This window comes from Phyllostomus hastatus, unplaced genomic scaffold (genome assembly GCF_019186645.2).
Source record: "Phyllostomus hastatus isolate PE091 unplaced genomic scaffold, TTU_PhHast_1.1 phas_contig_1, whole genome shotgun sequence".
In the NCBI taxonomy this organism is placed as follows: domain Eukaryota; kingdom Metazoa; phylum Chordata; class Mammalia; order Chiroptera; family Phyllostomidae; genus Phyllostomus; species Phyllostomus hastatus.
In genome coordinates this window covers 30,684,883-30,709,420 of record NW_025333498.1, presented here as the reverse complement: position 1 = coordinate 30,709,420, position 24,538 = coordinate 30,684,883, and the positions used below count along the sequence as shown (strand labels likewise).

At 37.2% G+C, this 24,538-nt stretch overlaps 2 protein-coding genes across 14 annotated transcripts in view; one reads left to right on the top strand and one right to left on the bottom strand.

Moving 5' to 3' along the window:
- The window catches only part of CCDC148 (coiled-coil domain containing 148), a 232,500-nt gene extending 214,598 nt beyond the window's left edge, over positions 1–17,902 (bottom strand). The window contains exon 1 of the mRNA XM_045819379.1: positions 17,811–17,902. Within this exon, the coding sequence (XP_045675335.1) occupies positions 17,811–17,847 (37 nt within the window). The 5' untranslated portion in view covers positions 17,848–17,902. The remainder of the gene's footprint in view (positions 1–17,810) is intronic.
- A 614-nt stretch (positions 17,903–18,516) lies between these two features.
- The window catches only part of PKP4 (plakophilin 4), a 254,638-nt gene continuing 248,616 nt past the window's right edge, over positions 18,517–24,538 (top strand). For 5 of the 13 annotated variants that reach the window (XM_045839598.1, XM_045839669.1, XM_045839541.1 and 2 more), the window contains exon 1: positions 19,465–19,759. The gene's annotated coding sequence lies outside the window, so the exon portion shown is untranslated. Of the gene's footprint in view, positions 18,647–19,464; positions 19,760–24,538 lie in introns of those variants that run through there. The other 8 variants (XM_045840318.1, XM_045840234.1, XM_045839468.1 and 5 more) reach the window with 3 other exon arrangements.

Genomic DNA, 24,538 nt, shown 5'->3' with positions numbered 1-24,538 from the left:
AATGTCTAGTATTCACTCAAAAAGCACTAGAAATACCAAGAAGCAGAAAAAAAGTTGACCAACAGGCAGGAAAAAACAGTAAATACAAACAGATACAAAAAATGACAAATATGATAGGATTAATATTCAAGGAATTGAAAAGAACAGCTCTAACAAATGTTAAAAATATGCTCAAGTAAAAGAAAACAAGCAAGAGAGATGGAGTCAAATGGAATTTCTAGAGACGATAAAATACAATATGTGAAATGAGAATTCTACTGCATGCTATTAACAATAGATTAGACACTGCAAAAGAAAATAATCAGTAAACTTTTAGATATAAAAGTAGAAATTATCCAAAATAAAACACAGCCATAATGGTCTGTGGGATCCCAAGAAGACTAATATACATGCAACAGGGGCCTGGAAGAAAGTGAGGACCAGAAAGAAATATTTTAAAAACTAAGGGTTAAAATGTTTCCATATTTGAAGAAAATGATAAAACAGATTCAAGAATTGCAACAAATCCCAAGGCTACCATGACAAACTTTAATAAAACATAAGGGCACAATAATTAAATTGCTGAAAACCAGTCATAAAAAGAAAATCTTAGAAGCAGCCAAGGTGGGGGTGGGGCATACAGTACACAGAGGAGCACGGATAAGAATGATCACAGACTTGTCAGTAACTATACATGTTAGAAGGCAATGACACAAGTTCTATAAAGTGCTAGATGAAAGAAGAAAAAAAAAACAACCTGTTAACCTAGACTTCTACATACTCAGTGAAAATATGTTTCAAGAAAAAAGGCAAAACAAAAATATTAAAAAAAAAACAAAAGCTAAAATAATTTATTGCCAGGAGACTTGCACCACAAGAAATGTTAAAGTTTTCCAGGTGGGAAAAAAAATATATACTAGATGGAAAATATATACAGTGGTGTTTATGTTACATGTGGGTAAAAGAGGAATTAGAACAATGACAAATGGTAAGAGAAGGCAAATAAAAATATGATATGATAAGGGCCATATATAATGGGTAAACTGAAAAAACACTGTAGAAATAAAAATAGAATACTAAGTTGCTGTGGTGGCGGGCTTCCCAAATGTGACCACTGGCTCTATGGGACTGGCTGTGTGTGAGAGTCCATACACCAGGCTGAGAACATCATATAGAAAAATTCTTGATGTTCTTCAGAAAATCCCTAGAAATATAGCATACAGAAAGTATATAGAACAGATTATAAATGAGAAGCTGGGTAGTTGTAAAGTAGAACCAGATGTTAAAAAAATAGGGGACCAACTTCAGGGTGGCCAAACAGAAGAGCTGACTCTTCGGGCTGAAAATGAACTAAGTTTGGTGAAAATGATGATATAATGGAAACCATGGGAGGCTTTAGTGAAAGTCTCCTGTCAGCTAATGGAAATGACGAATATAATTATCATCAAATGATTTCTGTATTAATGGAAAACTGATATAATTAAATGTTGTTATATAAAAAAATGGAATACTAAAAGCTAGGGAATTAATCCAAAGGAGCAGAAAAACTCTAAGAAAATAAACAAAGACTACATGGTACAAATAACAAAAAACAGTAAGATGGTAGGCTTCAGTCCAACCATATTGATGAGTATGCTAAGCGTAAATCATCTAAACACTGCAATTAAAAGGCAGAGGCTGCTGAATTGACTTTTTTAAAAAAGATCAACTATATGTTATCCAAAAAATATACTTGAAATATGTAAACAAATATAGTTTAAAAGTATAAGGGTGGCAAAAGATATACCATGTAAACTTAATATAAGAAATCTGGAGTGGCTATCTTAATATCAAATAAGTCACTGGAATAAGATATATTACCAGGGATTAAGAGAGTGTTACATAATGATAATAGATAATAACTCTAAAAATGTTTGTACCCTGTAACACAGTTTTATAAAGCATGAAACTAAAGCAGGAATAATTATACAATAAATAAATAAATCCACAATTATAGCTGGAGAGTTCAAAATTGCTTTCCAAGTAATTGATTAAAGTAGACAGAAAAATTATTAAGGATATGTAAGATTTGAACACTATCAAACCAGTCAACCTACACCTTGACCTAAATGACATTCTTAGAACACTCCAACTAACATAGCAAAATATATATTTACTGTAAGTGCAAATGGAATATTAACCAAGGTAAAGATATTCTGGGTCTTACAACAAGTCTTGTAAAATGAATAGGCTTTAAATCATATAGAGTATGTTCTCTGACCAGAATAAAATCCTAAACAGAATTAAATTAGAAATCAGTAACAGATGAGCTAATGGAAAATCCCCCCATAGTTCAAAATTAACATATTTTATAAAACAGCTTTATTATAAAACAAGATAACTGATATGTAGTACACCCCACATATTAAACTATACAATTTAATTAGTTTTTTAAAAATTCTTCATGCCATTCTTTTTTTAAAGATTTCATTTATTTATTTTTAGCATTAGGAAGAGAGGGAGAAAGAGAGGGAAACATCGATGTGTGGTTGCCTCTTGAATGGCCCCTACGGGGGCATTCCCTGCAACACAGGCATGTGAACTTCACTGGGAATCAAACCAGGGACCCTTTGATTCACAACCACTGAGACACACCAGCCGGGGCTAATTAGTTTTAACATATGTAATTATCCATGAAGCCATCACCACACACAATTAACACATTGACCATATGTATGATCCCCAAAACATTTCCCATGCCCTTTGTCATCATTCCCTCTGCCTCTCTGCACTTTCTAACCCTAAAACTACTGATCAGCATTCTGTCATTATAGTTTGCATTTTTCCAGAGACATATAAATATAAAGACATCATATGTACTATTTGTGTATAGCTCTTTAATTCAGGATTATATTTTCTTTTTAAAAAATATATTTTATTGATTATACTATTACTGCTGTCCTATTTTTTTTCCTCCCCTTTATTCCCTTACATCCTGCATGCCCCCTCCAACCAGCATTCTTCTCTCTTAGTTCAAGTCCATGGGTCATACATATAGGTATTCTTAACCTCCCTGTGTCTACTTTGTACCTCACTTTTATGCTTTTTATTCCCTGTACCTTTACCCCAATTCTCCCTGCTCCCCCTCCCCACTGATAACCCTCCACGTGATCTCCATTTCTGTGATTCTGTTCCTGTTCTAGTTGTTTGCTAAGTTTATTTTTGTTTTTGTTTTGTTTTTAGGTTTGGTTGTTGACAGTTGTTTGTTGTCATTCTACTATTCATAGTTTTGATCTTCTTTTTCTTACATAAGTCCCTCTAACATTTCATATAAAGGCTTGGTGATGATGAACCCCTTTAACTTGACCTTATCTTGGAAGTACTTCATCTGCCCTTCCATTCTAAATGAAAGCTCTGCTGGATAGAGTAATCTTGGAATTAGGTCCTTGCCTTTCATGGCTTTGAATACTTCTTTCTAGTCCCTTTGTGCCTGCAAGGGACTGGAAAGAAGTATTCTTTCTGGACTGGATTGAGAAATCAGCTGAATCTATAGGAATTCTTTGGTAGGTAACTCTCTCCTTTTCTCTTGCTGCTTCTAAGATTCTCTCCTTATCTTTAATATTATCTAATGTAATTATGATGTGCCTTGGTGTGTGCTTCCTTGGGTCCAACTTCTTTGGGACTCTCTGAGCTTCCTGGACTTCCTGCAAGTCTATTTCCTTTACCAGATTAGGGAAATTCTTCATTATTTTTCAAATAAGTTTTCAGTTTCTTGCTCTTCCTATTCTCCTTCTGGTACCCCTATGATTTGGATGTTGAAACGTTGAAAGTTGTCCTGGAAGTTCCTAAGCTTCTCCTCATCTGTTCTGAATTTTTGTTTCTTCATTCTGTTCTGGTTGAATATTTTTCTTCCATCTGCTCCAAACCGTTGATTTGAGTCCCAGTTTCCTTCCTTTCATTGTGAGTTCTCTGTATATTTTTCTTTATTTCACTTTGCATACCCTTCTCTTCTTCCTCTATTTTGCAACTATACTCAACCATTTCTGTGAGCACCTGATTACCTGTGTTTTGAACTCTGCATTTGATAGTTTAACTATCTCTTCATTGTTTAGTTCTATTTTTGGAGTTTTCATCTATTCTTTCACTTAGGCCGTATGTCTTTGTCTCAGAGTGCCTGTTATGTTATAAAGGGCGGAGTCTTAGGTATTTGCCAGGGTAGGGCAACCCAGGTTATGCTTTGTGGCACTATATATGGGGGAGAGGTCTGAGAGGGAGCAATGCTGCTTGCTGTGCTCTCAGACAGCTTTCAGTTACTTCTCCTGCTACCCACAAGCAAATCAAGCCTTTCTGATGCTGGTTCCCAGGTGGGTGGTTTTGTGTACATTGCAGGTCCCCATGGGTCTCTCCAATCAACTTTCCTGTGAGGCTTGGAAGTTTCTCCCACTGCCTCTATGCCATAGATTTTTACAGCCACAGGTTTTGAGGCTTTATTTCATGGCACTGGAACTCTGGATTTTGTGGTCTGTCTCACTCCCCAGTTGTTCCTTCTCTGCATGCAAATGTGGGACCATTCACTCCACCAGCTGAGGGCTTGCTGTGTGTCCTCTCCACCCTGCTTGCCCATCTCCGCCCCTCCTACTGGTCTGAATGAATGTTTCTTCTTTAACTACTTGGTTAGTGGACTTCCATACAGTTCGGTTTTCAGGCAGTTCTGCTTATTTTTTGTTTTTAAATTTGTTGTTGTCCTTCTTTTGGTTGTGCGAGGAGACAAAGTATATCTACCTACATCTCCATCTTGGCTGGAAGTCCCTATATTGATTTTCATCAATGTTATTGTGTATCAACAAGCCCTTCCTTGTTTTATTAAGTAGTATTCTATTATATGTGTATAACACAATTTATTTATATATTTATCTATTGATGAATATTTGGGTTAACATAGACAAGACACTTAATTCACAGATCAAAGTAGAAATCACAATAAAGATTTTAAAATACTTTGAATTGAATAAAAATGAAAATACTATGTACTAGAATTTGCAGAATATAGTTAAAGCAGTGCTCAGAGGAAAACAATAGCCCATTTTTAATTTGATATTTTTGTTATTAAGTTGTTTATTGATTTCTTACATTACCATATAATATGTGCCTTTGTCTTACGTTAGTATTTGAAATAAAACAGGCTGAAGATTTTTTTAAATCTTTTTTTAAAGATTTTATTTATTTATTTTTAGAGAGGGAAGGGAGGGAGATAGAGAGAGAGAGAGAAACATCAATGTACGGTTGCTGGGGTTCATGGCCTGCAACCCAGGCATGTACCCTGACTGGGAATTGAACCTGCGACACTTTGGTTCACAGCCCGCGCTCAATCCACTGAGCTACGCCAGCCAGGGTAATTTTTTTTTAAAAGATAAATTCTTTGCTATGAGATCATATGGCTTAGGAATTTTAATTCCTACTTTTGTTGATATATGGGTATTTCTTTTTGAACTTCAAATATAATATTTATGATCTGAAAAAAGTGTATGTGCTAATGAACTTTTGGTCAATATTATTTAGTATTGTATTTTCTTTCCATTCTAGAAGTATGAGGAAATGTGAAATAGTCAATGATTTATCCAGATTCAATATTGTCCATGTTCATCAGGTATGTGCAACTATAATTTTTTTGATGTTATAGAATTTTGGCATTTTGTAAGTCAAATATTTTCCTATGCTTTTACTTTTTATGTGACATATTTGTTATGCTCACTCTATGGAACATTAGGTTAATGGTATTTCTTAATCAAAATGGATAAGCACTCCCTCTTTTAAAAATTAATATATTAATAGACTAAATATTATAAAACAATAATAAATAAAACTAATAATATTAAAACTAATAAATAAAGGAAATAATGTTATAGTTAAAAATTGAGGTAGAAAGTATGCTTTGTACCCAAATTTTAATCTTGCCTATTAAAACTGGTTGCTTTTTTCTTATTAAAGGAGCTGTTATATTGTAAAAACGTGCTTTGATAAACAATTTTATAAGAGCCTCATTATCAAAAATAAAAATTTGTTAAAGTTAAAATAAATAATTGGTGAATGGTTTATGAATGGTGAATTCTATTTCATAGTTTGAAAGTGCTAAGAATAGCCCTTAGATTGTTTGCAAAGAAATGTTTTCATCAATTAACATTCTTTCCCAAGAACAATTTTTTTCCAGTGCTATTTCTCAAATGGAGTATTAATTACATAACAGTCCTGCCCGCAGGACAGTTCCTGAGATTTTTTTCTTTAATGTCTTAAAGTATAATAATTATGGCATGCCAGTACAGAATTATGACAGAAAACAAAAAATCACATTTCAAACAGAAATTTTATTTGGAGAAAATGTTGCCATATATAGTCATTCCTGCAAACTAAATGAAAGGCACCTCACCAACAAATCATGCCAGTCTCCCTCTTTATCATGATTTTGCCCAACATTTTACATCCCAAAATAATGGAAAGGAAGTGACAGTGGGTAAGGAACAGTGTTGTCCCAAAAGGCCCCTGACATTAAGACACAACATTCTACTCACTCAGAGCCGTCTTTTGCCTCAGCTTTATTCTTTTCTCTTCTACCCTGTGCTGAAGGGTAGAAGAGAAAAGAATATTTTCTCTTTTCATTTTATGAGGGTCTATATAGAGGGGTGCAATAATTGCTAACATTTATTGATCAAATACTATGAGCAAGGCACTATTGTAAGAGCTTTATCTATTTTGATTCATTTCATTCTCACAATACTGTTTGGGTAACACTGCTATTCCTATTTTACCAAATATTTAGAAAACTGAGGTCCAAGGTCCAGCTACTAAGAGAGACCAGACGCATACCCAGGCAGTCTGGTTCTACAGCCCATGCAAGTAATTTCTGTTTTTAGACTTTTTAAAAGATTTTATTTATTTTTAGAGAGAGGAGAAGGGAAGGAGAAAGACATAGAGGGAGAGAAATATCAATGTGTGAGAGATACATTGGTTGCCTCTCACACACTCCTAGCTGGAGACCTGGCCTGCAACCCAGCCATGTGCCCTGACTAGGAATAGAATCGGTGAACTTTTGGTTGGTAGGCCGGTACTCAATCCACTGAACCTCAACAGCCAAGGCTAATGTCTCTATTCTACTCCCTTTCAGTGAAGGGTGACAACTCACAGATGGAGCTCCTCAACATGCTTAGAAGTAGATGGACCTCTTTCATGCCCCCCCCCTTTTTTTTTAAGTAAACAGCTGCTCTCTCGTTAAGATAAAGAGATAAAGATAATGTCCTAGAGGTAGGGAAATGAAGGCAAGATCTAAATGGGAATTAAGGGGAGAGTCAGATCTTGAACAAAGAAAAGAAAAAAAGTCTTTTCAAAGAGTTTATATAACAATGAAAACAAAGAAAGTGATGGAAATAGACCTAAGGGCTATAGCAAAGTGATAAACATTTTGGGGAATTTCTTTCAAAAGGAAACAAAGCCAAGATTTAGCATGAGATCATGCAGTATTTCATTTTATAAATGAATTATTCTGAGCCCAGAAAAGGTGTTAGTCTGACTGATGCATTTTACAGATCCAGGGAGATTAAATGCTTTGTCCAAGACTTGAAGAAGCGGGTAGCTTGAGTACGGCTAGAACCCAACCAGTCTCCTGAGCATAAGCTCAGTGTTCTTCTACCAACTGCATCAGCTTTTAAAACACAGAAGTAGTAGTCAGTAGGTTTTGACTCAATTCCAAAAACATAAAAAATAACTATAGTGATTACATATTGAAAACTAAACACAAAATACCTGAAGCTATCATCTTCTCAATAGTCAAACAACTTGTGGAAGAGCAGTGTAGAGAAAAGAGTCATACATGCAAGGAAGAGAACTCTTGGTATAAACTGCAAAATTTTCCCCTCTGTTGTTTCATCCTTATAATTATTTTAATTGACATTATTTTGTTTTGGAAAATTTAGTCACACATATATTTGACAAACAGTGAAATTTCTAAATGATATTAATTTTTTTTGTTATTACAGAGATTGATATAGTTAAAAGGACAGACTTAGGCTGGTAGTTATGTGGTTACTTTTAATGCTGGTTTGTAATCTCTAAGGTTTTTACCACCTCTATAATTCTGTGATTTTAGAAAACTGGTAATTGAAATAACATTGGATTAAAACACTAAATTTAAGTATATTTGACAAATGAGCTGATGACATATCATCTAACATAAACCTATGAGAAAACCACTATATGGTTTCAAAAAAGGGAGATTTACAAGAATAAAATGTTGATGGTTATGTTATCTATGGTAGTTCAGACTATATTAGTTAATAAAGAAGTTTTTATCTAGCCCTGGCTGGCGTAGCTCAGTGGATTGAGCACAGGCTTCAAACCAAAGTGTCACAGGTTTGATTACCAGTCAGGCCACATACCTGGGTTGCAGGCCATGACCCCCAGCAACCACACATTGATGTTTCTCTCTCTCTTTTTCTCCCTCCCTTCCCTCTCTAAAAATAAATAAATAAAATCTTTAAAAAAAGAGAGAAAGAAATTTTTACCTAATGTTAAGAAATGGAAGGAAGCAAACAAAAGATGATGTAAAGTAGAAATGAGTCCTTTTCTGAGATAAATTCTTATATCCCAAAGACCCCTTTGTTTATGGTCAGATATAGGTAAAAGTAGCATGCTCATACTACAAGTTCAGAAGTTTACATCTTTTTACATTTTTAAGTTGTTTTTGAGATTGGAAAAGTATATTAAGCCTTATTGTCATAGATGTGGGGCAGACAGTGGAAATATAAGTGACTTTTCCAAGGCCAAATAATAAGTCATTGAAAGAGTAGGATTTTAAAGTCAGGTTTTCTACTGACTTATCAAATACACATTAATTCTGTGTGGGTGGATTTTTTTTCTCTTCTCAAATTCTCTACATTTATAACTATGTTCTTGGCCCTCTTTGAATTGTATATTTGTTATTTATGTCTCACTTTCACATCATTTGGATGTCTCTTCTCAACACCACTCAATATTTCACTGACTTCTCTTAGGTTGCATCATGATAATTAGTGTCTGTGATGATGCTAGAGATTCAAATGTGATTTATTGGACATAAATGATCTAAGTGATCTTCAAGACAAAGAAAAGAACAAAAGAAAAAAGCATAGAATATAGTCTTTCAAAGACTTAATCTTACTATTTGGGATAGATAAAAGAGAAAAACTTAAAAAAAAACAAAAACAACAGGGAAAGTATATTTAATTAAAAAATATTATAAAACCAAGGTCTCCAACCATTCTCAACCACATACCTCTATTACTAAATATTTTTGAGCACACACTTCTAAAATTTATTAATTATTTAAGAGTAATATTATCTTAATATTATGTAAATTATAAAACACAAATACATAAAAATCTATAAGTAGATAAAAAGTATTTATTATTGACAAATATAGTATTGATAATTTAAATATATTTTAGTGAGATTAAGTGATGGAAAATAATGCATTACCTTGAAAATCTTGGTGTTAATACCCGATCATAGAAGAATTAAAAGTCTAAGTTCAGATTATTCCCATCTTGATTATAAAGGCTAGAATGCTAATATAGATACTGCAAAAAAGATATGGAAGTAGTGCAAAATTGACTTCATGTACTCAATCATGATACTCAAATTTCAATTCCATTCACTAATTATCAAAAGGTTGTAATTTAGTCTTATTCTCTGGTAAATTTCTGACTTCCCTGATAAGTTTTTCTTGCAAAGTTTTTTTTTTTCCTTTAGTGTTTAACAAATGGGGTGTAAATCCACTGAAATGCCATTTGGAAGCTTTTCAATCACATTAGAAATTTGTTTCCTAATTTTTAAAAACCCCACAAATTTACTGAGTGTTCATATGAGAGTTTTAAGATAATGTACTTATGTTATTTTTTATTTATAATATCTTTATTGAGATCTAATTTACATTCTGTAAAAACATACCTATTGTTAAGAGTACAATGCAATTATTTTAATAAATGTATATATTTATAAATGTAAAAAAATGAATTGTACAACCATCACCATCATTCCTTCCATAACTGAAAAACTTCTGTCATGACTATTTGCATTCAATATTTCTACCCCAACCCAAGGTAATCATTGACTTGCTTTCTGTCTCTGTATTTTTTTCCCTTTTTGGAAGTTTCATATAAATGGTATTATGTACACTATGGCCTTTTGTGGCTGGCTTGTCCCCTCCTCATGTTGCAGCATGTACGGGTAGTTCATTATTTTTATTGTTGAATATTATTCTATTGTACCACATTTTATCTAATCATTAACTGGCAGACATTTGAATTATTTCTAGTTTTTTTCCTATTATGAAAAAATACTGTTATTGTTCATGTAAAAGTCTTGTGTGGGCATAGGTTTATGTTAGTAAATTTCTAAGGGCAGAATTGCTGGGCCATATGTTTACATTTATATATTTAAGAAACTGTCTGATAGTTTTCCAAAGTGGATATACCAATCAGCAATTTATGGGATGTCAGTTTTCCCACATCCTTGTTGGTAACTGGTATTATCTCTCTTTTACTATATCCATTTTACTATATCGAATTTTAGTGGTTGTGTAGTGGTATTGTATTGTGGTTTAATATGCATTTCCCTAATGATAAATTAGTTGAGCATCCTTCATGTGTTTAACTAGTCATTAGCATAACTTTTTGTTAAAATGGCTATTCAAATATTTTGTACATTTTAACTGAGTTGCTTTCCTTCTTACTTTGATGTTTAGAAGGGTATGCCCTTTACTGATTATGATTAGCAAATATTCTTTGCTAGTGTCTGCAGCTTGTCTTTTCATTTTCCTACTGTCTTTTGAAGAACAAAACTTTTATTTTTTTATTAAGTCGCATTTATCAATTTCATGATGTGGTATCATATCTGAAAAATCTTTGCAAAGTCACAGAGATTTTGTACTATGTTTTCTTCCAGAAGTCTTATAACTAGTTCTTAGGTCTATGATGAATATTGAGTTAAGTTTTCTCTGTGAAGTATGAGTATAAGTTCATTATTTTGCATATGGTTGTCCAATTATCCCAGCAATATTTCTTGAACAGATATCCCTTTCCCCATTAACATACCTTGGCATCTTTGTTTAGAATCAATTGACAGAAATTTAAGGACTTATTTCTATACATTCTGTTCTATTTCATTGATCTAAAGGGCCATAATTATGTAAATACTATATTCTATTATTGTAATTTTATAGTACACTTTGAAATTAAATATTGTAATTCCTCCTACTTCATGTTTTGGTGATATTCTTATTCTTATGTATTCCATTTTAAGACTCGATGGTCAATTTGTATTGTACAAAATGTGTTTGCTGAGATTTTGATAGGGATCACATTGAATCTATAGATCAAAGGTCTTATACTTCTTTTCTAAAATTTATTCCTAAGTAGCATATTCTTTTTCATGTTATAATGAAATTATTTTCTAAAGTTAATTTTCAAATTGTTAGTTCCTAGTATATCAAAATTCAACTTATTTTTGTATATTGGTTTTGTATTTTGTGACCTTGCTCAATTCATTTCTTACTCCTAGTATTACTAATTTTTAAAAATTCTTTAGGATATTCTATGTATAGGATCATGTTATCTGCAAATAAAGATAGCTTTAATCTCCCCCCAATCCCATCCCCAATCTATATGCCTTTATTTTTTTCCCATATTACTTGGCTTAAACCTCCAATACAATCTTAAATTAAAAAGATGAGAGTGGACATCATTTTGTTTTCAGTCTTAGAAAGCAAGCATTTAGTCTTTTACCACAAATGCGATGTTAGATGTAGGTTTTTCGTAGATATACTTTATCGCATGGGGGAAATTCCCTTCTATTGCTAACTTGTTGGGAAGTTTTTATCATGAATATCTATTTGTGTCAATTGCTTTTTTGCATGCATTTTTATCATTTTTCTTTTTTATTTAAAAATCTATTAAACTAAAGAAAAATATAGCAGTTCTTGACTGTCCGGTTCCTGACAAAGTGAGGTACTAGCAGGTGCTGTTGACCTGCTCCCCCAGTCCAACCCCAGAGTTGCACAGAAGCTATAACCAGCTGTGTGGAAGCTCTGTGGTGACAGCTGACCTGGTGTATAAAGGAAACAGGACCCTGTGAGTAGAAAGGGTCATGTGCCATCGTTGAAGCACAGGACAAAGAGAGGGCTCTTTCTTGCATGTGATTTATTTCCTCTCTGCTACCCTAGTCAGCTTATTGCCATCTTTATGAAGCAGACAGAGAGCTTTGGAGTTAAAAAAATAATGAGGTAATATTGTCCAAGAATTTCTTTTGGGAGAACTTCAAATCTAGTATTTTAAATTACATTTAGTATGGTATCATTTGATGCTCCAGGGCTGGAATTGAGTCAAGAGCTGCTTTACAAATGGAGATTATTGACTTGCCAGATTCCCTGCCTCTCTGACAGCCTTCTTTTGCTTTAGGCTTCACTCAAAGCTGGGTCCTATAGGGTAATTAGCACACTTTCAACAGAGATCGGTTTATGAGGACAGTCACCTTCACTTTGAACAATTTTGCTAGATATAGAATTCTTGATTGAGACGGTGTTTTTTTTCTTAGTACTTTTAATAAGTCCTTCACTGCCTTCTAGTTTCTTTTGTTTCTGAATATCGTAGTTCCCTTGTACATGATGAGCTGTTATTCTCGTTCCTTCAAAATGTTTTCATTTTTGGTGTTTCGGCAGTCTGTAATGTAGCCCCTAGTTATACCTCTTATATTTATTCTATTTAGGATTACTGAGTTTCATGAATCTGTGGATTAAATTTTTTTTTAATTTGGAAACTTTTAGGCATTGCTTCTTTAAATATTTTTGTATACCCTTCCAACTCTCCTGTCCTTTTTGTTCTTCTAGCTATACCACAATTTCCAGAGGCTCTGCTCATTTTTCTTCAACCTTTTTTTCCTTTTTGTTCTTCAGATTGGATATTTTCTGTTGGTCTAGTATTTCTATTTGGCACTTTTATGTAGACATAAAATGTTTTGAATTAGCTGTCAACTAAATCTAACCAAATCCATTCAGCTTGTCTATTCACAACGTATTTTCCTCAATTGGGGTTATACGTTCATGTATTTTTTGCATGTCTCATAATTTTTTTGTTGAAAATTGAGTATTTTAGATACAATATTGTTATAACAATTTTGAACAAACTCTGGTTTTCCTCCTGAAAGACTTCATTTAAATTGTTGGAACCTAAACTTCATAATCTGTTTCCCCTGAGTTGTGGGTCCACTGATCACTGATGTCTCTGATAAATTCTCCTATTTTACTTTATTTTTTTTATTCTTGTTCCAAAAAAATTACAATAAATGTATAAAGTAAATATAAATTATAATATATTTTTCCTATACCAATGATGTGGCAAAATGATTCTACCTTGAAAAAGCAATCATATTGCTAATCTTCTACAAGTTCTTCTCTTGCTCTTAACTCCAAAGGAGAACTGAGAGTTGAAGAATATAAGGTTCTGATGTTGTGGAGTAGGCCTAAATAAAGCTCTTTTACCAAACTTAGGTTGGCAACATTTGGAACTAGACAGATCATTCACTTTCTAGTCTTTGCCTGTTAGAATTTTTTTATACTGTTCCTCTTCATAGTCCAAAAAGATAGCCATTACATGTTTTGATTTGTTTTTATAAAGTATTTCCATAATACTTTAGTGAAACCCTTTGATTGTAGGGAAAAGAGACTCACTAAGGGCAAATGGGGTGGGGGGGGAGAATAGCTTAGGGATGACTATAAGAAATGGAAATCTTGTGGAACAATAAAAAATGAAGTATATTGTGGCTTCATGGATAGAATAGCAACCCAGAAAATAACAGGACCAAGGCAGTTGCTCTCTATGGCTCACTTGTTCTCCCAATTCCAAACTCCCAGATAAAAAATCTGATTGGCATTGTTACAGGTTATGGGTCAGTGGTCAGCCAATGAAGTGACTACACTTGAATCATCTCCTCACCAGGGCTGATACCATGGCTAGATGCAAGATCATGAAGCATGCAGGGCTGCCGACCTCAAGTGCTACAGATACAGATACTTGGAAGCATGTCTGTTATACTTACCAGATGTTGAAGCCTTTTTCATTTTATGAAGTTATTAAATTCTCATGATTCTACTGTGTTCCAAAACACTGAGCAACCTGAATGTTTCAAATGGAAAAAATGTAGATGACCCTTATTTAACCTGCTTGACAAAGCTGAGTTTCAACTGCTTTCCCCCATACACAGAATTTTATAGCCTTAGTCCTGAATATAACTTCAAGCCAAAGTACATGCAACCAGTCCTTATCACACAGGTCCCCTCTTTCATACAGGGTTTCAGGTAAGCTCTGGTAGAGGTGAGATCCACGGCCTTTTCTCTCTTATGAGGCCACATAGCAAAAACTTCTCCTGTACTCTGCCACATATTACCTCACTTTTTCCACATTGAGCCTCTAGTCCCATCTTTTTCTAATTACTTCCCAATAAGACTGATTCCAATTTTTCATTGTTGGAAGTCAAATTCTTCCAAGGACTAAAAGAAAGGATTAATGAATATTAGCTCTCCTTAGTGCAGGAAGCTCTTCAGTAGTCCAAAGCATTGTGAAGAGTATAGTCATGACCATGATATGTATCCTATCCTCTAGGGAGAAGGTTCATACACAAATAAGTATTCGGTGGGATAGAGAGTGTTAAGTGCCACAATAACATACTAAAGCAGAAATCATCCCCTCTAGAGTCGGGTAAGGTGAGGAAATTTTCACAAAAGTACTATTGGGTAAGGTAACTATTGGTCTGGGCCTCTATGGATGGGAAGGATTTACATATTCAGAGAATGGGCTGGAGGTAGGGCACAGTCAATTCTGCAATCCTGAGCATAACTATTATTAAGCTCTAGCATTCCTTCTCAGGACCAGTTTATTCACTGCTTATTTTCCTTCATTTGCAACCTGCCTACGTTTTAACATATCCTTTGTAAAAACAAAGCGATCAATGATCAGAGTAGTTTTTGGAATTATTACCTTCACTGCCCCCACCTCCTCTATACACACCATAGAATGAGAAGAGACTGCTTCTGCTGCCCCATTTTCCTTTTGCTGCCTCTGCTAATATGAAAACAAGCATTGGAAAGTTATACAAGGTTCAGGCTGACTTCTTTCTGGGTTGGTAACTGAAAAATTCCCTCAGATTTGTGCTATTTATATTTGTTCTTGAGAATGGAACTCACCAAATTTCCTCCGTCTTTCCAATGTTTCTAACTTGCTCTGGGCTCCAGTCAGCATGAGCACTCACCCCTCCTCCTTCTTTCTAACCTTTCTAACTTGCCCTAGGATCCTCTTCCCACTTATTCCCAATAGTTAAACCCACCCAGGTGGTATAGCCAGAAGGTAAATCTTCCCCTTCTCAAGTAGATCATTTGCATTTCTATGGACCCTTGGGGTGGGAGAAAATGGTTTCTACCCTGCCCTGGAAATCTGGAATTTCAGCATTACTTGCAAGAGAAGGGCAATTTTGCAGGACAAAACTTTACCAGCAAATGAGTTAGGATTTTGAGGAGAAAGAGCACCATCTTCATAGTCACTTTGGCGGTATTAAAACGTCAGAACTTTGGAAGTGAAAATGTAGAATTCTCAAGAAACTCCCTCAGACTCCAAAAGGTGAAAGAAAATGCCAATAGGTGGATATGGAGGTAGGATAGAAAAAAGTTGTTTTTACAAAAGGTCAGATATTTAAAGCATAGGAGGAAAAAATGAGGGAAAAAGAGGTAATACATGACCTAAGAGAAAGTATAATCAGTAGAGCAAAATTGTAGAGGGGTAAGGATGACCATGTTTAGAAGCACAAGAAGAATATGAGCTTTGAAGAGAAGGGTGGACATCCCTTCTCAGCCAGAAATGATGGAAGTGATGACATGAAAAAACTGAGACTAAAGTTTAGGAAAGTTGTGTTGAGGAAGCTGATGGTGGGTGCCTGAATCAAGTATGAAGCAAAATCATTTGCAGAACTGAAAGAAGATCAACTATAGTGTAGTTTATGGATGGTAGAAATAGGACAGGTTTGGGAGAAGGGCCCTAGATAATCATCTCATCCTACTGATGAGAAAAGAAATTTAGAGAATCAGTAACAAAGCAGCCAAGGCTAGATAGCATAAATTTTTAGTGAACAACATTTTTTAATTTTATCCAGCAATGTTTGGTGGTACAGGAGCAAGTTCAAAAGAAATTTTTCAAATGAGTATAACAATTAAGAAAAAAATAATGTTGAATGAAAACGTTTTAGGGGCCATTACTCCTGGTGGATTTTAATAACATTTTAAATTACAAACACAAAATAAAAATATGAAAACACTCTTCAAACATGTGACTTCAGAAAAAAACACAAAAAGAAAAGACAATTGAAGTAAAAACATCAATTAGTTCTTGTTTTCTTCATTCCATACTAGCCTAAGGCAAGAAAACATCATTTTTTCCCTTTCATTAGGTGCATCTTCCTTTCATCCATTTTTTTAAAAAAACCAAATGATTGGTATCTTGTTAGTACATTAAAAGTGATTCTTATAAAAATTTGCATTTTACTTGTTCTGTTCTCCTATAAATAAACACTAAAAAAGCCAGAAATCAAAAGCACGATGATCTAATTTCCATGAAGGCAAAGCAGGAGACAGACAGCATTCCATGGCTCCTGGTGATTCCTTCCCAATTCAGGAAATATTTAGGGGGAACATTCACATATTCAATTGTTTTGTTCTGCAGTCCAATCTTGCATAGAATTGTTAACTAAGTTCAAATTTTACTACACATCGTGAGAAATATTTTTGCAATCAGGGTACCACATTAATAATTCTTATCTATGTTTATAATCTTCCAATACAGTAAGGTCAAAAAACAAAAAACAAAAAACAGAGCATATTATTCAAGTTAAAAGTTAGGACCATAGTTAGACATATGTAGCTGGTGCACATTAATCTGTTTCTCTCAACAAAATATTTACAATGTCCAAAATCCTATTAGCTTTTCCTGACAATAGAGTCCCTCCAACTTGGGGGGCATAACATAAACACGGTTGTCTTACTAAATAGGTTAGTATAAAAATGGAAAAATCACCATAAGAAGGAACCTAAAAATACCAGTGGCTATATGCTAGAGCAACAGAATGCTTGAAAGCTTAATATATTCATGAAGTCCCACTTTAATAGCCAGTATCTAAATATGAAAGTTATTTACCAAAAAAAGGTATTGATAAACTTACACAAAGTAACTTTAAATAAAAGCTTATTATTAAAGCACAAAATTTTTGTGTGTACTGTTTCCATGGCTCAGTATTCTTTATCAAATTTAGAAATAAACTGGAAAATACCCGGAAAACAGAATCCATCAACTGTAATCTATTTCCTTTACTCTCTTGTGAAATCATTAGAATCATGGATTGACTCTGTCATCTGTCTTTCCCCATCCTATAACCTCTTAAGGGAAGGAGCAAGTATCTGTCAAGTTCAAGTCCAGAATGCACACACAGATGGGTGTTTAATAAATATCTTTCGAGAGACTAGAGGTTTGCTTTGAGGAGTGGGGAACACATTCTCTTAAGTGTTGAGCTGATGACATCAATTACACAATACGTCAGCCTATTTCCTTACGAAAATATCATCTAAAGGAAATCCTTTTTGAGCACCCTTTAGGTAAGGCTATAAGTTTGAAGACACAAAAATTTTGGCAAGATCCACCCCAGGGAAGGGGGAGTGTTTGGGGTGACAAGTAAAATTCAGGCGTTTCAGTGACGTCAAGCAGCAGCAATTTAAGGGATAGGTGGAAACTCACCTGGAGAAGCAGAAGCTGCACACATGTCAATGGGCATAGCCTTAGGGGCTCCCCAGAAGCAGGAAAAGTGAAACGCCCACTCCTAGGCTCTCACCTTTGAGTATTCACTTAAGCCTTAAGGGCTCAACTTGTTCCTGCCTTTGACGCCAGGGGACAAACCCTACCTTTCATAGCTGGAGCTGACAGGAAGGCGAAGCAAAAGCTGCGCCAGATTACAGAGCCCTTTCCCGGAATCCCTCAGTACTTTTGCCCATTGCCTCCGGCGCACAAAGCCAGAGACACCTTCAACCTCACTCCTCACCTTCTCCAGGCCCTCTCACTCTTAACAGCATCGGTCTCCATGGCGACCTGAAACCGCAGTTCCCATTGGCCCGTTCAATAAGCGGGCCGGACCAATGGGAAGGGCCATCCTTTTCTCCCCGACCAATTGGGTTGGCTGGGAGCGGGTCCGGAGACGGCGGCGTGCTGACGTTCCCGGGAGTCCGGGGCTGACTGGGCAGGCGGGCTGGCGGGCGGCGGCGGCGGCGGCGGCGGCGGCGGCGGCGGCGGCGGCGGCGGCCGCCTCTGGGCAGTAGAGGGGGCTCCGGGGCTGAGTCTGGTGGCTGCCGGCTGCGGAGGCAGTACCATGGGCACAGGGTAGTGGCGCAAGTTGGCCACCGCCGCCGCCGGGGGTGGTGGGAGAGCCGCTTCGGGGGAGGGGGCGGGTGGGGGAGGGAGGGGCGGGCGGCCGCTTTGCCGCGGCACTTTTTTAATTTTTTCGGGTGCCGCAGCGGCGACCCTTCGACGCTGATGTCCCTCATCCCTGGAGCGACGACGGCCACTGCCTAACCTAGAAAGTAAGTGTGCGGGCTCGTGGGAGGGCGCGGAGACTCCTGCCCGCGAGAATCCCGGCCCTCGCGCCCCATTCCGGACCTGCCTGAGAGGGGTGCGGGCGCCTCCCTCCCGTTACTCCGGCCGCACCGCCTCGCGGCCGCCTAGGCTTTCCTGCCCCGCCTCGTGTTCTTGCCCGCACTCGCCTGCCTGCTCCCCTCCCCCCGGCAGGCGCACAAGTTTCACCTTCCATTTGCTTTTCCCGATGATTGCTCTTCTCGGATCTCCTCTACTCGCTACCCCTACCCATGCTGGCGTTTTCGGATCCAGAGCCCTCAGCCCCGAACTTGAGCGCCACGCGGAGCCCTCCTGGACGTCAGCCCGGAGGCTTCCCCGCTGCTGCCCGCCTGGCACGCCGCCCCGCGCTCCCAACACCCGGAGGCGCCCGCCTTTCCCGGCTTTAGAGGCCGTCTGTTTGGCCCCAGATCTTGCATCCTGACCCCCTCCTCTTCCTCCCACATCTCTTCTGCCTGCGCGGTCTTGCTTTTGCCCCCAGAGTCCCGCGCTCCTGCCAGTCCTGCCCACCCCGCTCTGTCCAGTGTGCCCCTCTCTCCTCGCGGCTAGTGCTCACGCTCCACCCCTCCTGGTTCCCCAGCCTGAGCTTCCCTGTCCTTCTGTGCCACCGCTTCCTCTTCTCCCTGCCTGGAGTTGAAGAGGACCTGCGCACCCCGCCCCCCCCCCCCCCCCTTATCCCACCCGGCGGCTCCGGTGTCCCTTCCCGGCGTTGGGACTGCCCGGCCAACACTCTCTCCTTTTTCTCCTACTGGGGAAGCAAGGGGATGATCGGCGGGGCCGGGATTCGGCTGCATGTTGGTTGGCTGAGTGCGACACAGAGCGAGTGCCGACAGTGGTGCGCCGCGGCAGCCGTGGCCGCTCCGGGCGCAGCAGTAGGCAGGTGTCTGTGTGCGGGCGGGGGGCAGGGACGCACGCCACGGGCTCTTCGGTTGGCGACAGATTGTGCAGGAATGCGAGGAATGCACCAGGGGCATAGTCCACAGGGCCCGCCGTGGCTGCTCTAGCGCCTTCCTGGCCCAGCGCCCGCCGCACAGCCGGAGGTCACCGGAGCATCTTCTGAGCTGGTGAGGCTCGCTCGACTTCTCTCCTCTCCTTGCTTCTCTCCATGCGGCAGAGAGGGCGGCGGAGGGGAAGCGCGGCAGTTCTGTTTGGCTTCCGCTAGCCTTTCGTCTCGGATTTTGCTGCATTGGTCTCCAGGACCGTGAATTTTGGGGGCGATGGCAGTGTAGCCAAGGTTATTGATCATTGCACAAGGTTCTTGGCAAGTTTGGTGTGCAGGGTTTGAATTGTGCCTGGTTTTTTTCCGAGGGGTTTCTGAAAACCTGCAGGAAAGGATGCGGAAGGTTCTTAGAGTAATGAGCCTGCAGCTCTATCAAAAAATGTCTGTTAATGCTCATGGACGGGGATGTATTGCGAAAGAGATCTTTAATGCATCACTCTGCTATCATAAGAATTGTAATTTTTTCCCTCGTCATACTGGGCTGTGTTTAGTTCTCTTATAATACATAATGAATAGAAACAGAGAAGCAGTGTTTGGTCAGCGATGGGACAGATAGAACTGTCTGGTACAGTTAAATTCGGGGCGTGTCAGTTACCATTGAAAGTAACACGGGGACAGCACAATCATGCATATTTAAAGATGTAATTTATTAGTTGAGGTCGCAGTTCTTTCTCTTTTTGTTACTGAGTTGAAAAATAATAAATACGCCCCTACAACTTTTAAAGAATGGTAATTATGTGTAAAATGATTAGTATACATTTTGATTAAATTTTATTTTTCTTAATGCAGAAAAGCAAATTTTTGACAGATTCTTTTCTTTTAAAAGGGAAAGTAGAAGACTGTTTTTCTTTTTGAATGCAGTATATTGCTATAGAAATATCTTCATTTCTGGTACCTGTGAAACAGTTAGGGAAAATGGCAACATGAAATGAGAACCACTGGTGTTCAAAAATAAGTGTTTCTGGGTGTTGAAAAGCATACTATGTGTGTGACACAGTTTGCCCTGGGAGTTGAGTTTACTATAAGCCTCTCTACACTCGGTTATTTTGTATCAGATTCAGGCATGTAATAAGTTAATTGCCCAGCTGCCTTCCGGCATCTACTTTGCTTGGATCAAGGGCATTGAAAAGTATGAGGTGAGCACCTTTTAGTTAAGGACCCACTGGAAAGGAGAAATAGAGGGGAAAGAGAAAAACCTTTACACTGAGAAAGGTTGTGTCTTTTGGCTGGTACATTGTTTTGTTTTTCAGGTATGTCCTTAATAAATGTGCCTTCTAGTTTAGAGGTTTAAACTCTAAATCAGCGATTTTCAACTAATGTGCAGCAGCACACTGGTGTGCTGCAAGAATTTTTAACACATGCAATACCTGACTATTTAGCCAGGGGCACTGACCTCTTTTCCTTTAGATTGTCAAGTAAAGAAATGACAACAGCCAGCACAATAGCCGTTCAGTGTGAATGAATCAAAATTATACCTATTTTTGTCAGATTGACAAAGTATATATTTTTGTGTGTGCTGCAGAATTTTAGTAATTCTGTGTGCCATGAGATGAAAAAGATAGAAAATCGCTGCTCTGAATTCTGGTTAGCAACGCTGTGCAGGATATTGGGAGGTGTTTGTAGATGCCAACAGGAAACTTATTATGTAACAATATATTACAGCAGAGTTTAACATGTGCTTATTTGATTTGATGTGAAGATTAGAATGTAAAAGCACATTTAGTTTCTCTGCTACATTGGAAATTGAAATAATCTCTCCGAGTATGTACATAATATATATACAGGATTGACTTTGCAAGTTGTTATACCCATTCAAATGAAGGCAGGCTTTCAGTTAGAAGTATATTTTACTAGTTATAGATATTTGAAGAGACAAAGTTTTAAGACAAATGATCATTCACTGTCAGAAACAACATAAATTGTGTTTGAACAAGTACATTACTTCCCCATCTTCCACTATGATATAAGAAGAAAGGTGTGGCATTTCATATTTTATATGTTATACTGAAGATTCTAAATGGGGGAACTGAGTGTCCAGTTGTCTTAATTCTTGTCTATACCTTTTTTGGAGGGAGATAGGGGAGCAAGGTTGTGATGGAAAGCATAAGAGAAGTTGAGTAGCAAGTGGGAGCACCTGGTTAGTATTCATCCACGGGAAAAAATGTGTTATTGCTGTATTTACAAGTTGAATAAAACAAATGTAATTCAATGACTGGTTCTAACATCATAATTTGAATTTAAAGAATCTACTACCAAACTCAGTTTAATAAAAACTTCAGCAGTTGTAACACTTTGAGTATTTGGATTAAGTTTAAATTAAGCCAGAAAAACAATTTTCTTTTTTTTTTCTGAGCTATACAAATTGGGAAAGTATATTTAATTAAAAACTTTAAATCCACATAATTTTAAAAAATTGAGTTATTGCCCATTTTAAAACTGAATGATTTCCTTGCTGTTGAGCAGAGATTGATTTAAAGCTTATTTTTAGAGAGGGGGGAAGAGAAGGAGAAAGAGAGGGAAATAAACATCAATGTGTTAGAGATACATCAATCTGCTGCCTCTCATGCCCCCACCTAAGAATCTGGCCTGCAACCCAGGCACCTGTCTGGCTTGGAATCCTGACTTGGAATTGAAGTGGTGACTTTTTCGTTCCTAGGCTGGCCCTCAATCCACTGAGCCACACCAGCAAGGGTGGGCTTGATTTAAATAGAGAATTTTCATACCCTGGATGATGCCAATTATTTTGTAAGTCCAGTCTCTCACTATAATGCTTTGAAATATTAAGATATTTTGAGAATGCTCTGTAATGTTTTTTTCCCTATTTCCATCAAAAGGTAAATCCTAAATTGCTTAATTCTAAAATGGACAACATACCTTCATACTTCACTGGAAGATAAAGTAGAGGTTATTCTAGGGCATAAACATCCATGGAATTGTATGTCACTTTGGGAGTTGCCTTCACATCTTCAGTGTATTTGGAGATAATTACTTCTTCAGTGTGTTAAAATAGTTTTGTAGTGCCTTTTCTGCATTCAAGAGGGAAGGAGAGTGTGGATAACACCAGTGGACTGGATATGTTTGGAAAATGAAGTAACTATTTTATCATCCAAACTGTGACTACAAATATTAATAGAGGAAGGGAGGATGGAACGAAGGAAGGAAGCAAGGAATGAAGGAAGGAACCAACAAACTATAAACATACCTAAATGTAAGGTTCATATACTGCCAGTAAGTGATGGTAGCAGTCAGCAGGTCAGTTTGATGGCCAGCAGTAAGAAATAACAGCTTCTTTTAGGGTAAGGAGATCACGCCTTCAGTCACAGAGAGCAATAATTCATGTGCTTGCATTCATAGGTTCACATAACTACTTTAATAATTCAGTGGAATTATGTTAATCTTTTGGGTGTTATGTTATCATAACTAAATTGGGGATTTTGCATGATGGTGGACTTTTCTTAGCAGTGTTGCAGATGTTTCATTTGCCATTGGTCTTAGTGGTTTTTTTTTTAATTTAGACTTAATTGATACAGCAATAAATGTCAGCTATATTGCTCATTTTATTTTTCATAGTCTTAATACTATCATAGTTTGTTATGGCTCCTATAATGATTTATAGCAGACCATAAAATGTCATTAGAGTTTGGATTTAAATTTCTAATACTATAAAATATATAAATTAAAATATGGAAGTGTCTGAATTATTTTAAAACATGTCCTTTTTGTGAGGTATTTTTTCCTGCTGATTGGGTAGATGCCAGTCCCTGTAGGCATATGTTATATAGTCTTCACAAAGTTCAGAACTCGAGAATGACAAGTGGGGAAGGGGGTGGAGCACCAGTAACCTTTTTTCAACAGCCAAGGCATGTTTGACTTATATAGCTATTAAATATAAATTTAGTGATTTGCAAATATTCAAGGGTGTTTTCCTGATCTTCCAGAACCTGGAGGCCCTCCCGGTCTGGTCCCCCCAACCCCCACCACACACATGCACACCACCACCACCACTGCATCTGTGTGCTTGGCGAGACAGAGGAGCCCCTTCTGGGGTGCCATTTATTTACATAGATTATAAAAGTTGGTGCCAAATGTTCCAGGTTGAATTTAGAGTGGCTGTGCTTTTTTTGTCATAAAATTATATATGAAAGTTGGTAAAATATGTAGTTGAAATGGGGCAGTCAGGGTGCAGTGCAGGCTTTGGGATCCTGGCCTGGAAGTTGGAATATAGTTTTTCATAGACACCTGCAAGCTATTTACAAATAGACTTTTAAAACACAGGGTAGGTGGTGTCTGAAATTCTGTCCACTATAAGCTCTCTTAAATTTTACTTGCGAGGGAGATGAAAAGCATCCTAAGCCAGAAATTAGAAGACCTGCTGCTAACCTTTATGACCTCGGCAAACCATTTAACATTGGGTAATAGTTTCCTCCTTTTAAAAATGCAGGGTTTAGATTACATTGATCTAAGATGTATTTCAGCTCAAGGTTCCCAGAGTGTCCTCCATGTCTTTTTCAGTTTTTTAAGAAAAATTTTCCTAGGCATTCACATATATAATCAGTCTTGTTCCCCCTCCTAACCCAAATGATAGCGAAAAAAGAAGTTGGGGTTCTCTTTTGAGACTTTGAATCTCTTTCATATTCATCTTAAATAGATTTTTTTAAAATGTCACTTTAGGAAATGAGGGGAAGGGATTAAAACAGGTAATGTTTTCCAGGTCTTTCTGTCATAGTTAGCAGTCATGTCATAGTTCAATTCTGGCATTTCTATTTACTAGGTGTGTAACTTGGTAAGTTATATCATCTCTCTAGATCTTATTTTGCTTGTAAAATAGAATAAAAGTATCCAC